General features: G+C 40.7%; 1 protein-coding gene across 17 annotated transcripts in view; it reads right to left on the bottom strand.

The window, feature by feature from the left end:
- Positions 1 to 15,108, bottom strand: part of osbpl8 (oxysterol binding protein-like 8) — a 94,657-nt gene that overhangs the window by 17,842 nt on the left and 61,707 nt on the right. For 15 of the 17 annotated variants that reach the window (XM_035996068.1, XM_035996067.1, XM_035996076.1 and 12 more), the window contains 4 exons: positions 5,839 to 5,912; positions 4,484 to 4,564; positions 3,937 to 4,038; positions 3,598 to 3,801 (listed from right to left, as the gene is read on the bottom strand). In XM_035996068.1, the coding sequence (XP_035851961.1) occupies positions 3,598 to 3,801; positions 3,937 to 4,038; positions 4,484 to 4,564; positions 5,839 to 5,912 (461 nt within the window). The remainder of the gene's footprint in view (positions 1 to 3,597; positions 3,802 to 3,936; positions 4,039 to 4,483; positions 4,565 to 5,838; positions 5,913 to 15,108) is intronic. The other 2 variants (XM_035996071.1, XM_035996081.1) reach the window with 1 other exon arrangement.

Genomic DNA, 15,108 nt, shown 5'->3' with positions numbered 1-15,108 from the left:
CTTTTCAAAGCACCAACAAAAGGGGAAACACATGCAATGCAAGGTCAGTGACGAATACCAAATCACAGATGGAGTGGATGACGAACACAGCTGAAAACACAGGAACTTGTGAAAAATGTGTGCTGCCAAATATCAAAATTGCTGGCTGCATGTATAATTTTGTGTCTGTCCTAAATAAAACAAACATGAGCTCCTAATTATACAGCTAGCATCTACATCTGTTTAACCATTTAAAGTGTAGTGGACAAAGGACTATGTAATGAAAGATCTTTCCCCCTTATTATCTCTGGAGAGCAACACAGGCTGCATTTAAATTCACCCTGCGTAACGAGCCTTTGGCAGTGTTCTCCTTCTCTACCTTTCCACTGATCAATCTATTATTAATTATAAAAATAATGGGATTATTATAAGGTTATATACAATAATATGTTGCATATTTAAAGGAATAGTTCAACATATTGGGAAATATACTTATCAGCTGAGAGTTAGGTCAGAAGATCGATACCACTCTCTGTTTGTATGTAACTTTGTCATGTATAAAGCTACAGCCAGCAGCCGCTTAGCTTAGCTTAGCTTAGTTTAGCATACACTGCAGCAAGACGTTATGTACAGGAATATTTCCTCCAGGAAGTAACAGTGCCTGGCCAAGAAATAGTCTGGCACATAACCCCCATAAAACTCAAAATTGTCATTATTAGGGCCCGAGCGCCGACAGCGGCGAAGGCCCTATTGAAACTGAAGGAATTATTATTTTCCCGGCAAATGAATTGGCTTTTTGAGGGGCTTAACATATTCAAAAACTCACCAAATTTGGCGGTCGCATCAAGTCTGGTGAAAATTTACGTATTTTAAGGGTTTCGTGAATATGCGCGCAAAAATGGCTCGCTAGCGCCCCCTACAATGTTAAAAAAATTGAGCCCCTGCAGTGCGTTTAACGTAGACTCACGAAACTTGGTACACATATGTATCATGTCAAGATGTACAAAAAACGTCATTGAAGCCATACCCTAAGCCCAACAGGAAGTCCGCCATTTTGATTTCAAAGTTCGAAATTAGTGCGATTTTGGCCATTTCCACATGTCGTACTTTAACGAACTCCTCCTAGAGATTTCATCCGATCAAGTTCAAATTCGGTCTGTGCCATCTTAAGACATTAAAGATGAAAAGTTGTTAAAAGAAAAACTTTTCGTCATAGGGCATGGCCGTGGCGGGGCGGCCATTTTGTGCGTTTCGCCGCCGAAACAGGAAGTGGGTGTAACTCGAGTGTACATTGTCCGATTGGCTCGAAACTTTTCAGGATTCATAAGAGTCCAACCCTGAGGACAAATAAAGGCCGATATTTACTTAAAGTCATAGCGCCCCCTAGTGGCAACAGGAAGTAGGCCTAAAAGTCAAGGTGCTATACTTTAACGAACTCCTCCTAGAGATTTCATCCGATGTACTTCAAACTTGGTCACTATCATCCCAACACCTTAAAGATGAAAAGTTATTAAAAGAAAAACTTTTCGTCTGACGGTGTGGGCGTGGCGTGGCGGCCATTTTGAGTGTTGAGCGATGAACAAATAAATTGTTGTAACTTGAGTGTACGTTGTCGTATCTGCCCGAAAATTCTCAAGATTGACAAGGGTCCAGGCCTGAGGACACCTACAGGCCATATTTGACTTATGGTCATAGCGCCCCCCGCTGGCAACAGGAAATGCGCCTTATATGACAAACATCATCCGATTTACATGAAACTTAGAATGTGTGGTCTACATGTGATAATGAGCCGGCCCCTATAATATAACCACGCCCACTTACTCAGGCCACGCCCCCTTTCATAACATTTGTACCGTTTAAGGTAGAGTCTTGTGTGAGGTGTCATTGAACTCAGCAGAGAGTTCCTTCTTCATTGGTGATGGTTTGGCCCGCCCCCTATGCTTAAGCCACGCCCCCTTTCATAACATTTGAACGATTTAAGGTTGACCATTGTGTGAGGTATCAGTGAACTCAGCAGAGAGTTGCTTCTTCATTGGTGATGGTTAGGCCCGCCCCCTATGGTTAAGCCACGCCCCCTTTCATAACATTTGAACGATTTAAGGTTGACCATTGTGTGAGGTATCAATGAACTCAGCAGAGAGTTCCTTCTTCATTGGTGATGTTTTGCCCCGCCCCCTATGCTTAAGCCACGCCGCCTTTCATAACATTTGAACCGATTAAGGTAGACCCTTGTGTGAGGTATCATTGAACTCAGCAGAGACTTCCTTTTTAATTGGTGATGGTTGACCCGGCCCCTATAATTTAGCCACGCCCCTTTTTATAACTGGTGACCCATTTAAGGAAGAGTCTTGTGTGAGGTGTCATTGAACTCAGCAGAGAGTTGCTTCTTCATTGGTGACGATTTGTGGTGTCTGAGTGCCGCGCAAATGCACGGTCGCAAGGAGCGGCGACCGCCGGTGACCCCGACGCGCGCAGAGGAGCGAGGGCCCGTCCATCGCTGCTTGCAGCTTTAATTACACTTTGGTTTTTGTACGGATAAAAGAAAACAAGATATAATGTGGAAGTTGGTGATGGTAGGTGGATTTTGTTACCTTAGGACCAACTCCGGCTGGCTGTTTCCCTGTTACCAGTGTAAGCTGAACGGCTGCTGTTTTTTTTTTTACAGTACAGACATGGAAATGGTTTCAAACGTCTCATCTAACTCTCAGCAAGAAAAACAATACACGTTACATATTTCCTAAAATGTGGAACTATTCCTTTACATGCCAATGTCACAGATTTTCATCTTGATTCCTGTCATTCTAATGTGGAGAGTACATTAAACAGCCCTCTGCATTCCCTGTGTTGAAATATCCCTCTATCTCAAACTGGAAAACATGTCAGAATTCAGAGACCTGCCTTGGACTTCCTCATATTTGTTCAAGGAAACTGTCTGTGAGCTAAAAGCTGATATTAAATTAGGAAAGAGAGGAGGAGAGAGGAAAGCTACTGTAGTTTCATGATATAAACTTGGAATCGCATATAAGGGGCAACTTTTACATAACTGAACATAGTGCTGTGGAATTAGGCCAAACAGCGTATGGTAGAGGAAGAGAAGTTTTAATGAAGTGTCCTTTTTCCAGTGGTGAAAACTCTGCTTAATGTTACCATTAATACTCAGGCAGAGCATTCTATCAGCGAGCCAGATTTCACTCACCACTTGCTTCCTTTTTGCACTAACTGATTTTTTGATCCTTCACAGTTTTTTTCATTTAGTCACAGAAGTAGCTTGGACTCTGTTCAATGGCTGACACTTTTATTAGTTTCCATGACTTCTCTGCCTCTAATTATGAGTCAGATCGCTTGCATTGCTTGTATATATTCGTTCTAACTTGATTGTTGATGTTTTCAGGTGTCTGGTTTTCTCTACTACTGAACACCACTCTTAAATAAAAAGAATAAGTTGTGGAATACATTTTTGGATGTTCTTGGGATATTTGCCATTTGTAAAATTCCCTGATATATCCCAATTTGCCCAGAGGATTTCTCCTATCCCCCAATTTCCCCAGCCTGGAACGTGCTCTCTAAATGCTTCACAGTGCTCCTGAGAGTCACTGCTGGCTGTGAATCCTGTATCACCTTGACGGCCCAGATGGACTGCTCCAGCGGGTGGAAGAGCTTGAAGCAGAAGCCGTCCTTCTTAGAGGGCCTCTCGATGAGCTCGCAGGCGTTGAGCAGCACCGTTCCCACCCACTGGCCATTTTTGTGGGTTTTATAGATGAGCAGGACGCCTGGTTTCAGCACACACCACAGCTTGGTCCAGCTCTTCAGAGTGCCACGGATCTGGATCAAATACAGATAACTGTCAGATAAGCTAAGGCCTTCAAATTAGGCAATAAAATGAATGCATTTAATAGTATTCCATTATATGATAGTCATAGCATATTGTGCAATCAAGAAATGCAAAGACACTCCCACCTTTAGCCAGTCGGCCATGACGATGACAGAGGGATCAGTGATGGTGCTGAGCAGCTCCTTGGTTGCCCTCTTCTTTTCTTCCCTGTAGTTTTTCTTCTGCACCTACACGGAGCACAGAGAGACGGATAATAGCTAAGAATACAATTCACACAAGAGTGAATGTTAACATTCCACACTTGCTTTCTCGCTGAATCCCATTTGGCAGCAAATAATAAAAGTGGAATGACACTCCTGTGTGTTCCTGTTACATAACAGCTGGTACCTTCTGACTGCAGAGTGAGGTATCTGCTGCATTTTGCCTAGCCTGTATTGTGGTGACATTGGTGCACAATATGAAAATTCAGCCTACATAATATACAGTATTTCATGCATATTGACTATTGACTCCAATGACACGAGTTAACACAGTGTGAAACGACGTGCACAGCATGCATCAGCGATTAAATGTAACTCCATATAAAGGTATCTTTAACACTCATTATGCCTGCCTTCAGAATTCGTGTCCGGATACACAAAACCTGACTATAGGCTGATTTAGCTCACTTACCTTGAGGGACTCTTTCTTGGTGAGCTTTCCTCCGGATGTCGACACATCCTTGTCTGAGCCATTGTACAGCTTTGTTTCAGACTGAACACACAGGGAGGGGTGGGGGATGGGGGGGGGGGGAGATCAATATCTCTATTATTTCTCAACTTAATATCTTTAAATATTAAATATATATGTATATATATATCTATCTCCCATTCGTTCATCTGCCATGTTGAGCTGAGAAAACACTACTCAATCATTGTCTGATGGTTATAACCGCAGCTCTCCTGTGAGGATTTGTGTTTCGAAACATGTGCAGCCTACTCTGTATAAAAGGGCTCAGAATAAAGTCATACACTAAATAATTTAAATATAATCTTGCCGACAAAGTGTTCCCTCTTCATGACTAATCCATTACCGCCAATAAAACAATCAACAGAGTCTACTGAAATGACATTACGTATTGTTTTCTCTTTCCTCTCGAGTTTGTTTGTTTCGCTGGTAGCCCAAACTTAGCTCAGTACTCAAGCCTATAAATGCCAGTACACGTGTGTCTCTGCCAGCTCCTTTCACAAGCCAATTGGAGCGATTTAAAGTGGACAGACACTGGGGGTGTGACCTAAAGCAGGGCTACTTAAGGCCTTAAATGGCCACAGGCAGGGTTAGACAAAGGTCAAAAGTACACGGTAACAAGCGCTAAAGCTAAAATCTTCTCTCTCAAATCCTTCTTCTACTTTGTATTGCCACACAGTTTCCTTTGGCTGAGACTGCTTTTATTGCTGTGAAGATTGATGGAAATGTGACCTAGACTCAATTCTGCTTTTCCATAGTGTTTCTAAGATGGTGTCGCTGTTCTTGATAGCACAATCTAAAGATTGAAAAAAAAAAATCTCGTCTTGGTTTTGGGAAGCCTTGCTGACAGACGACAGCTTTTGGTTCTCTGAAATGCTGATCCTGTTAACATGTCTTCATACTTCACAACGTCATAACACATTTTTAATAGGATTCCTGTGTGATGAAAGTGTCTTTGCTGTGCCTCAGAAGGAGACTCAGACACCCACACTTGCACTGACAAACATATTTGATTGTGGAACTCGACAGATACACTAGAGCAGACGAGCCTCCCCCACACTGAGCTCACTTGAAAGCAGTCTGAATTGTAGTTGATAAATGTTGGATGTGTGTACAGTATATGATGAGTGTGAGTCATCTCAATGTGGGCTATCTTAGGCCTGAGGCAAGACTGGGAAAGGAAAGAAGAAAGACATGCAGTAATTCCCATATTCTCTGGTCAACACGTGCAAACCGAAGCACCCAAATTGCTCCTACCCTGCCATCATAAAACATCAACTCAGTGGAGTGATTTTTCATACCTTGCTCTTAGATATGGAATGTGAGTCCTCTTTCAAAGGCAGAGACAAGAGGTCCTCCTTCCCTCTCTCGAAACCTGTAACAAAAAACACAACAGCATAAAGGCATGCTTAGTCCACCATCATTCTCCAGGTAACCTACGGTATCACATTTTCAGTAGACAACCAATTACTGTAAATTCAGGCAGACCCAGTGCTATGGGCAGGCACTGGGCATATCTACAAGAGCACAGATTCTTCATAGATCTAGCCTCTTAACTTTGCTCTCAAAGTGGACCAGATTGATGCAGAACTTTTCATCACATCTGCAATATTTACTAGAGGTGTAACGATGCACCAATCTAGAAAGATATATCATTTCAATGATCAATGGTCCAAAATCATCGATGCAAAGTGAAGATATCGATACATATTATCATCTTTAAAATGCACCTTTGTTTTGAACTTCCCACTTTATATTTTTTCTTTTTATTATTAAGAGACTAGTTTGTTTTTCATTTAAATGTCTGGAAGAGCTCAGTAAAAAGAATTGTCAAATTATATTTGAGTTGATTTTTGTGAGTTGATATAAATGTAACCGATTGTGGGTAAATAACATCTCATATCATATACTGTATGTATAGTATGATAACTTTTATTGACACCCCTGATATTTATATTAACTAGGTTTTATGTTACTCTTTCAAACAGAAACAAAACAGAAAAAAATCATGCTTTTATGCCTTTTAAAGAAAACCAAAATGATCCCTCTAGCTTTCATCAGCGAGATCAACCGGCCATTGGATATCAAATGTGTTTGAAAGCACTTGCGGGGCTTCCAAGTCCAAATGTCTGAGTATCCAAATGGAATCTCCATCAAAAGCAACTGGAAGCAAGTCAGTGAGGCCACAGAATGTGGATGGCAACAAGCTGCCGCCTGCTGCAAGTCCCTAATCTGAACTGAGCTCAAACGTTGCATAAGTTAGCTGGTTGAAAGAGGTTCCCTGTTTTAATTCAAAGTTTGGCTGGGACAGTGCGGGGGTGGAAAGCGGGAAACAAAGAAACATCATTTGGACACTCAACAACCAACTGCTCAGTGAAGTTAATGGAGTGAATGTTTATTTCTATAAATATAAAACTGGGGGATAATGAATAAGTATGTGAATGTAGTTGACATAGTCGATATAGTGTGTCATGACAAACCTAAGCATACGCAGATTTGCTGTTCTTTGTTTGAGAACCACCTTAGCATTTCAATCTTTATTAGCGTGTAACCAATGAGTCAGCAACAGATTCCCCACTGAGATCCTAGCAGCTGGTGACACTGGTGGTCTCAAGGGGACACAGAGCCTGTAAATATTTGATAGTTTCCGTCTCCTATCCACAGGCCATCAGTATGCAGCCATGAGAAAGAAGGAGGCACCGCTGAGTTGCAATACCAAATGAGGTGTTTATCATTTGGAAAACAGTCACATCTTATTTGACTAGCCATTTGATTTAATAAAACAGCTGTGTGACTGTAGTTATGGTAAAATAGGCATCCTTATTGTGTATTCTTCCTACATACTTTAATGGTGTCATGCAGCACAACACAATACAACTTGGATGTTGAATTCCTAAACGACGCAGAGATAACCCAAGTTTCAAACTCCAGACCTACAATAAAAAACAATATGATGTTCAGTGCCTTACAGGAGTGATTTTGTGCAGAACAGTTTTTGTCATGTCCATTTTTTATTAATCTGCCTCTTCTACCATTCTTCTTCAATTTACAGTAATGCCTTTCAACCCTCTACAAACAAGTGCTCCTTAGTGGTTTTTTGTGGGTTTGTGTAGGTTGAACTAACTTGAAACGCAACATACAATGATACAACACAGTCCAACTAATATTACCTCTTGGCAATGACAAACTAACTAAAGTAAACAAACTAAAGAAGTAGCAAGAGCAAGAGTCAACATACGTGCAGGTATGTCTTGTTCGAGAGCACTTCAGCCAGTTGAATGATTGGTGCTATGAAGGCCTGAAACTAAGCACTTTAGATCCTTCTGCTTTTCTATGCCAACCTTTATGCTTGACATTAAAAGGAAACATGTTTAAATTAGCTAAAGCTCCAATTAGGACAACCACAGCAATACACATCAAGAAATAAAGAAATGCAGTTGTCTTTTTTTGCCTTACGTGTGCTGCCTTTGTTTTAATGCAGATCTAGTTTCACTGGTACATTAGATGTCCCACCGGACCATCTGTGTCCACTTGACAGGCACATCTTCATGCCAACTTCAGCTGGAAAACTACTCAAGGGCAACTCACCCACTACAGCGAAGCACAAGAGGCTACATAACTCATCGTCCTCTCCCCTCAATCTATAAACCTATATAGAGGAAACTGGGTCATCATAATAAAATAATGAAGTTAATTAATATGTATGTATAGTCAGTATAAATAAATGCATCTTCCTCTGCTCTGTTGTTTTTAAAGTAACAGACAAGCAGATTTGTTACTGTGGCCTGCTCCTTCCTATATCAAGAGCAGTGCTTACACCACAGTCAGACAGACCTAGGTAAGGACTACTAGCCAGTCAGAAGCAGAGTATGAGGGCGTGCCCTGACAGTACCTAGGTAAGGACTACTAGCCAGTCAGAAGCAGAGTATGAGGGCGTGCCCTGACAGTACCTAGGTAAGGACTACTAGCCAGTCAGAAGCAGAGTATGAGGGTGTGCCACGCTAGCAGCTAGGCGAGCATTATAACGTTTGTCTCTGAAGTAAAGGCTGGACTACAGTAGAGCTGTTTGGAGCAGTTTGTGAACAGTGTTTTCTGTTGGAGATGGTAAGTCCCTTTGGGGGGGACTTTGGGCTTTTTCACTTTGTAAACCTATAACGTGAACAAAAAGATATATAACACAATAAAGGAAAGGGGAAAAGCCAAAAAGCATAATATGAGCACTTTAACAGCCTTTGTCCAAAATGTGTGTTAGAGAATGTTGGGTTAGATACAAATATATATACTCACTATATAATCTGAGTAAGACCTGAAACATAATTAAATCTTTTGATGTAAAAGAATAATAACTGAGTTATGAACTATAATTTAATAATTTGCATGCTTGTTAGCCCACCAAATTGCAATCAAGCAGTGTGACTTAGTGAATGTAGTCCACTCTTATGAAGTGTCCCATTTCAATTTGAGACGCTTTAAGGTGCCACTTCTCCACTCCATTAAAACTTGTGTTCAGTGACCCAAATGTGTTACCATGGCACGACAAGCACACGCACAAAAAACTTCTTGTTGCAGACAATTATTTTATTACAGCATGAGGAGCTAGACATGAGGCTTGAGGCCGCTTGTTAAATAAGTATGGTAGGTAAGAATAAGTAGGCGACATATTAAAAAAATTAATTATAAAGCTTAAAACTTAGCTTCCTGAGAATTTCCATTTTGGGTGGAAAAACACAAGTTCATTTATCAGTATGTCTAAAATAAGGAAGGAAATGTGTGTGCAAACCCGGCCATTGCAATCAAAAAAATGTCTCAAGTTAGAACTATAATTTGTTAAAATGTGTCATGAGTCATTTCAGGTGTCACTTCTACTTACGGATGCCCCTTTTTGGAAGGACAATCTCCGACTAGGGCTGGGTTACGGAACTCACTACCTTTAAGGTATCTTTTTAGGTCATCGCAAGCACTCTTCGATTCAATGTGACGTGTGATTGGCCCAATACAGCAGCAGCTAGTGGTGGAGCGGTGGAGGCATTTTACAAAACGGAATGCTTCCATTCACATGACGGGCATCGAATCAAGTAGAAAAAAAGATGTCAAATAAAGAACTCCATCGGTATTGGTATCACTAAGGGTACTGCTTTTGCTACCGTCATTTTTTTTAAACGATACTAGCCCTATCTCCGACTAAACCTTTCTTTCAATACCAGAAGAAATGTGTTTCCAAAATTATCCACCAGGATATCAGGTATCTTTCATGTGTAATCTTAATCGTAAGAAGCCCACAAGAACCTTTTTGTTACATTTTTGGATTGTGCTAAATGTTAAGGACAAGGGCCAGACTTAGAAAGGGGCTTTGTAGCGAGGGCTACAGCAAAATGTTGATAAGCATTTCTTCTGCTAATGACGATGGCAGAGCAGGGAAGCAATCATTGTGTCAAACCACCCGGAGTTTTAAGGTAGAGCGGGTTTAAGGAGTTTGAATATCACAAGTGTTGAGCATATAATGATTTGTTTTATTTTTTTCTTCCAAATGATAGATTTCTCTTCATACCGTTTCCTATAAAGTTATTCTTAATTTTGTTAGCTTTTGAATTAGCCGAGAATTTACAGAGCACTTATCAAAACACTGTTAAAAAAAAAAAGACAAACAAAAGGAAATGTATTTTACCTATTAAACTGCTATTGAAATTGAAGGTATTTTACTTTGAAAAGGAAGGCATTAATGAATGACTTGGAGGAGCAAAGATCAGCAAGATTCTTTTAGTTTTCTGTTAACATGTCATGTCACAAAGATAATGGTGCCACTGCTAACAGATACCACCAGGGCTAACTCAGGTCAAAACCCAGTTTCCCAGACAGATACTACTCCATCTTACCCATCTGCTTTATTTTGTGTCCTGGTAGAGGCGAGAGATGGACGTCTCTTTTTGCCCAAAAGGGTAATGAATGCCAACTGCTTGTAATTTAGGTAATCTGGGAAGTCAAGACTAACCTTTGATGTAATGTTTTACATATTTGGCATTGACCTGCCACTCCTATCCACAATTACCCATCCTAAGTGAGTTGTCTTTTTAATGTGAGACAGTCCTAAATAAACCCAGGATTCTGGCAACTGCTGCTGTGTTAAAAAACTGCTAAATGTATACTTTTAATGAAATGCCCCCATCTTTGCTGCTTAATTCACAAAGTGTGGCAGAAAAAAAAAAATACCCTGTCTAGTTAGTATCCGGTCTATTCCATTCCTCTCACAACAAACTAGATGGAAATGGCTTGAAAATAGAAAGACTATATGAAAAGTCAAAGATACCACATGATTAAAAAAAAGAGCAAAGGATTGAAGATGAATTAGAATTCCAACATAAAACAAGTATATGCAATATTACTCAGTAGACATCCTTTGGGAGATTTCAATGGATCAAAGCAAAATAAGTAATGTACTGTATGAATCTGTTTTAATGCGCTCTCTTTTGGATTAAATGTCTTTACAGTACCCGTGTTTTTTATCTCACTGCACACATTTATAGTACATCTTTTCAGGACAAATAAGCTAAATCTATGTGAATGCTTACGTGTGTTTGTGTGTATAGCTGAAGACTCACGCCCCACTGCAGAATGACTAGTCTGGCTTTAAAAAACTAGCTGCAGTGCTTTCACTCCGCATCAAAGATCACAGACAGGAGAGAGAGAGAGAGAGAGAGAGAGAGAGAGAGAGAGAGAGAGAGAGAGAGAGAGAGAGAGAGAGAGAGAGAGAGAGAGAGAGAGAGAGAGAGAGAGAGAGAGAGAGCCGTATGTTGCGACAACTAATGTCCTTTACATTGATGCTCTGCCTCACAAAATGAATGAGCATTACACCAATATGCCTTGGACTACAGACGCAATAACAGAGAAGACAGAAAGGGGTAAAAAAAGATATACATGTATATTAATTATCTATGAAAATAAAATATTTAGCTAGGACTTAAGCTGTAAAAGCAAGTAAGAATGGTCATCGTCTTTCTTCTTATGTTAAACAGCTATTTTGTCTATATTTGTTTCTGCATTTATTGTTCATCTCAGAAAAAAATATATGTTTAGGTCTATGTATACACCAACCACCAAGGCAAATTCCTTGTAAGTGTTACATACTTGGCAATAAATCCCTCTCTGATTCTGATTCGGTCTATTTCTGCCAGTGGAGGTACAGGTTTGGCTGAGCCAGTACCTCTGCTGGAATAAACACAGCAACACAAGGCAAGTAAACACTGAAATAATAATGGCTCAATGTCAATTTCACCTGAAAACACCATCTGCAGCAGTGACGTTTTAGTCATTCAGCACCTCAACCATCAAATGATGTCATCTCATCCCAATCATGATTAATACAACCCTGGCACTGCCTCTCCCATCAGAAGGAGCTTTTTTTCAAGCCAATAACACTCCAAAAGAAAATGCGAAGGCTACCATGGCAACAGGTAACCTGAGGAAAACAAATGGAGAGAAATACTGCGAGTCCAGTTACTCTTCAGAATACTTCAATTTTAGGGAGCAAATTGCCTAAGTGTTTGCTCCTGAGGGAAACTTGCCATGGCAACAGTGGCTCAACTATTTTGGCTCAAAAATCATGAAATCTAAAAGATGGCTGGTCCATCGAAGGAAAAAGATATAAATGGGAAAACAGTGATACAGATTTTCTTATTTTAGATGTCTATTCAATTAGTAGCCTAGTAGCCTATATCAAACTCCAAAATGACCTTTACTTAATGTAACACAGTATGAGTACATATTAGTCGAGTATAATCAAAGTACAGATATTTTTTGTGGAGACGTTGGTACAGGAATGTATCAATTAACTTAAAGGTCCAATATGTAATATATTTACTGTAATAAATCCAAAAATGACCCCAATGCGTCATCAGATATTAAGGAAACATGCTAAGTTGAAAAACTATCTTTTCTGACAACAATGCTAATGCCAGTATTTTCTCCTTTTGAAATTTCCGTTCCGTGTGGCCGGGTTAGATCAGTTGGTAGAGCAGGCGCACATATATAGAGGTGTATGCCTTGACACAGAAGGTCCAGGGTTCGAGTCCGACCTGGACGATTTCCTGCACGTTTTTCCTGCATGTCTTCCCCCTCTCTCTCCCCTTTCATATCGAGCTGTCCTTTCCAATAAGGCTGAAATTCCCAAAACACACTGTGTGTTGCTTTCAACTGCCCAGTTTGACAGCCAGGCAGGGTTGCCAGATATATCAGTAAACACGTAAACCCAGCACGCTACAGCTGTAACGTTAGTACAGCCATGAAAGCAGCAAACAAACTAATAGGATCAACGGAGATAGATTCTACCCGACATAAAAAAACGGCATGTTTCTAACAGTTGCGTGACCAGAGACAGAACAAACCCCTGGTAAATATTGGAGATGTATTTGAAAGATGGAGACAGCTTAGAGCCCAAAAGGACGCAGAGTTGGCTAATTTCCTCCTGAACAGGTAAGCATTAGCTTCAGGCTAATTTATCACGGCTACAAGGGCCGGGCATTTTATGTCATTTCAACATTTGTGTAGCTACTCACATTGAATTATATAGCTAGAGTACCTGAGTTGGTTACTCGCAAAAACAATTGAGACACAGCCAGTAAAATGATCCCGACTGGTCCTGGCTAACGCCGCCATGCTAACCCTGCTAACCCTGCTAACTGCTAACGTTACCGGAGGACCAGTCAGGCGGGCCACGGCTGTTTACAACATGTAGCCTGTTCAGCGGCCGTAGCCGACAACGGTGGACCTTGAGTTTGCAGTGTGTTTAGCGATTGTTGCCGTAATTCTAAGCCAATAAAGTGTGTTCAGTCAGGTGGAAAAGGACGGCAAGGTAGTGGTATTTTAAGCGGTTCCTACCGTAATTCTAAGCCGATGAAGTGTGTCTGTCTGGCGTGTGGAGAGGAAGGCGAGGTTGTGGGGTTTTTAGCGGTTAGTAGTGTAATTCTAAGCCAAAAAAGTGTGTCTGCCAGTTGGGTACAGAGCTCCGAGTGACCACAGGCTTTTATGACAATGTACTGACATATTATGTCAATATGGCCAGCATCTAACGGTAGCTACTTCGCTGTGCTGTGGAGTAATGTCTGGCTATGTGAGTCAAGCGTCTAGCAACATTGTTGAGGATGCTGCGGTCTCAGCCTGGCAACCTCCGTGAACTTCGGATCTGGGGAGGAGGGGGCGGGGGAGACGACTCTCTCCAGTATTTTGAATTTGTACTGCGGTAACTATTTTAAACACTAGCTGTCATTATTACATATTGCACCTTTAACCTGCAAACTCAAGTTAACACCTAAAAACAGACTTCCTTCATTCTTGCGGAATAACCTGCTTGGCAGGCACAAGTCAACTATCTTGCTGCTCAGACAAATGTAGGATAACAGGATACTGCACCAAAGCAGCATGCTTAAAGAAAGAATGAAGGAAAACAATCGGTTTCAAATGTCAAATATTTGACTGTAACCTCTACAGGGCAGCATGGCATCAAGGTATCCCTGATACTCCACATATCACAGGTTATGTTATGGCATATTACTTCCATACTGGTGAATGTAAAATAGAAGTGCACCAGAAAACTGTGGCCGTTAACCCATACATTAAACTGCACATATCTGTGTAATCGGCATACGAAGTCTTTACTGGAATTAACATCACTCAATCTTTCAAGCATCTTCCGAAAAGGAACAGCTTGCAGTCGTGTCACAAGTAAAGAGGAGGTTGATTCTGACAGAGACTATATTTTATTCTTTCTTCTTTGGATACAGTAATATATTTTTTTACAGCAAGGGTAAAGGAAAAGGGGTTCTCTAGCGATTTAGCATTGCACTTCCATAAAGTTGGGGGACTTGTGAGAGACTGATTTCAAAAAGAATGGTCAAAATCAAAGTGGAAGAGACCGAGACATCCTGACTTGAATGTTTTTTTAGCATGGGTCAAGCTTTTAACTACAGTTAGCTGGAATTAGCCATCTGGCTAACACTGGCTCATTTACAGAAACATTGATTAATGAGGCGTTGTCCTTATAAATAAAATGAAAATATATACTGGATCCTAAACTACCCATAATGCAACTCAGTGTCATCTTCCATTGCCTCTGCCTTAGGTCCTTCTTATCCCACCTAAAGCACACTTCTGTTATTTGCTACTGCACCACTTCCTCTTGGTAATCAAAACCCTAACTTATCTCAGATTATCTTCATGGTCAAAGACTCCACTGAATGTTCCAGCATGCAGTATGCCAAGTCATGCTGACCTCAAGACGAGCCATGCTTCTAATGCATCATGCATCTAATTATCAACAACAAGGGTACAGCTGTTTCCAAGCTCTTATTAGCTTCATAAAGGCTCCATTTTCAACCTCCAAATCAATTTCCCTTGCAATTAGTCCCTGGCTACAGAGGAAGCAACAGTAAGCAACACATCTGAAAGTGCCCTGTTTACATGAAAGGATGCATCCACTCAATATTAGGCAGACATTGCAAGAATGAACAATAAAATGTGATATTACTTTGGAATTAAGTGGTTTTTTTTGGGGTTGCCCAAGTCCCTGTCCTTGATCATTT

Source organism: Sander lucioperca, chromosome 20 (assembly GCF_008315115.2).
Source record: "Sander lucioperca isolate FBNREF2018 chromosome 20, SLUC_FBN_1.2, whole genome shotgun sequence".
NCBI classification, from domain to species: Eukaryota; Metazoa; Chordata; class Actinopteri; order Perciformes; family Percidae; genus Sander; species Sander lucioperca.
The sequence above is the reverse complement of the archived record's forward strand: the minus strand, read 5'-3'. Positions and strand labels throughout refer to the sequence as shown.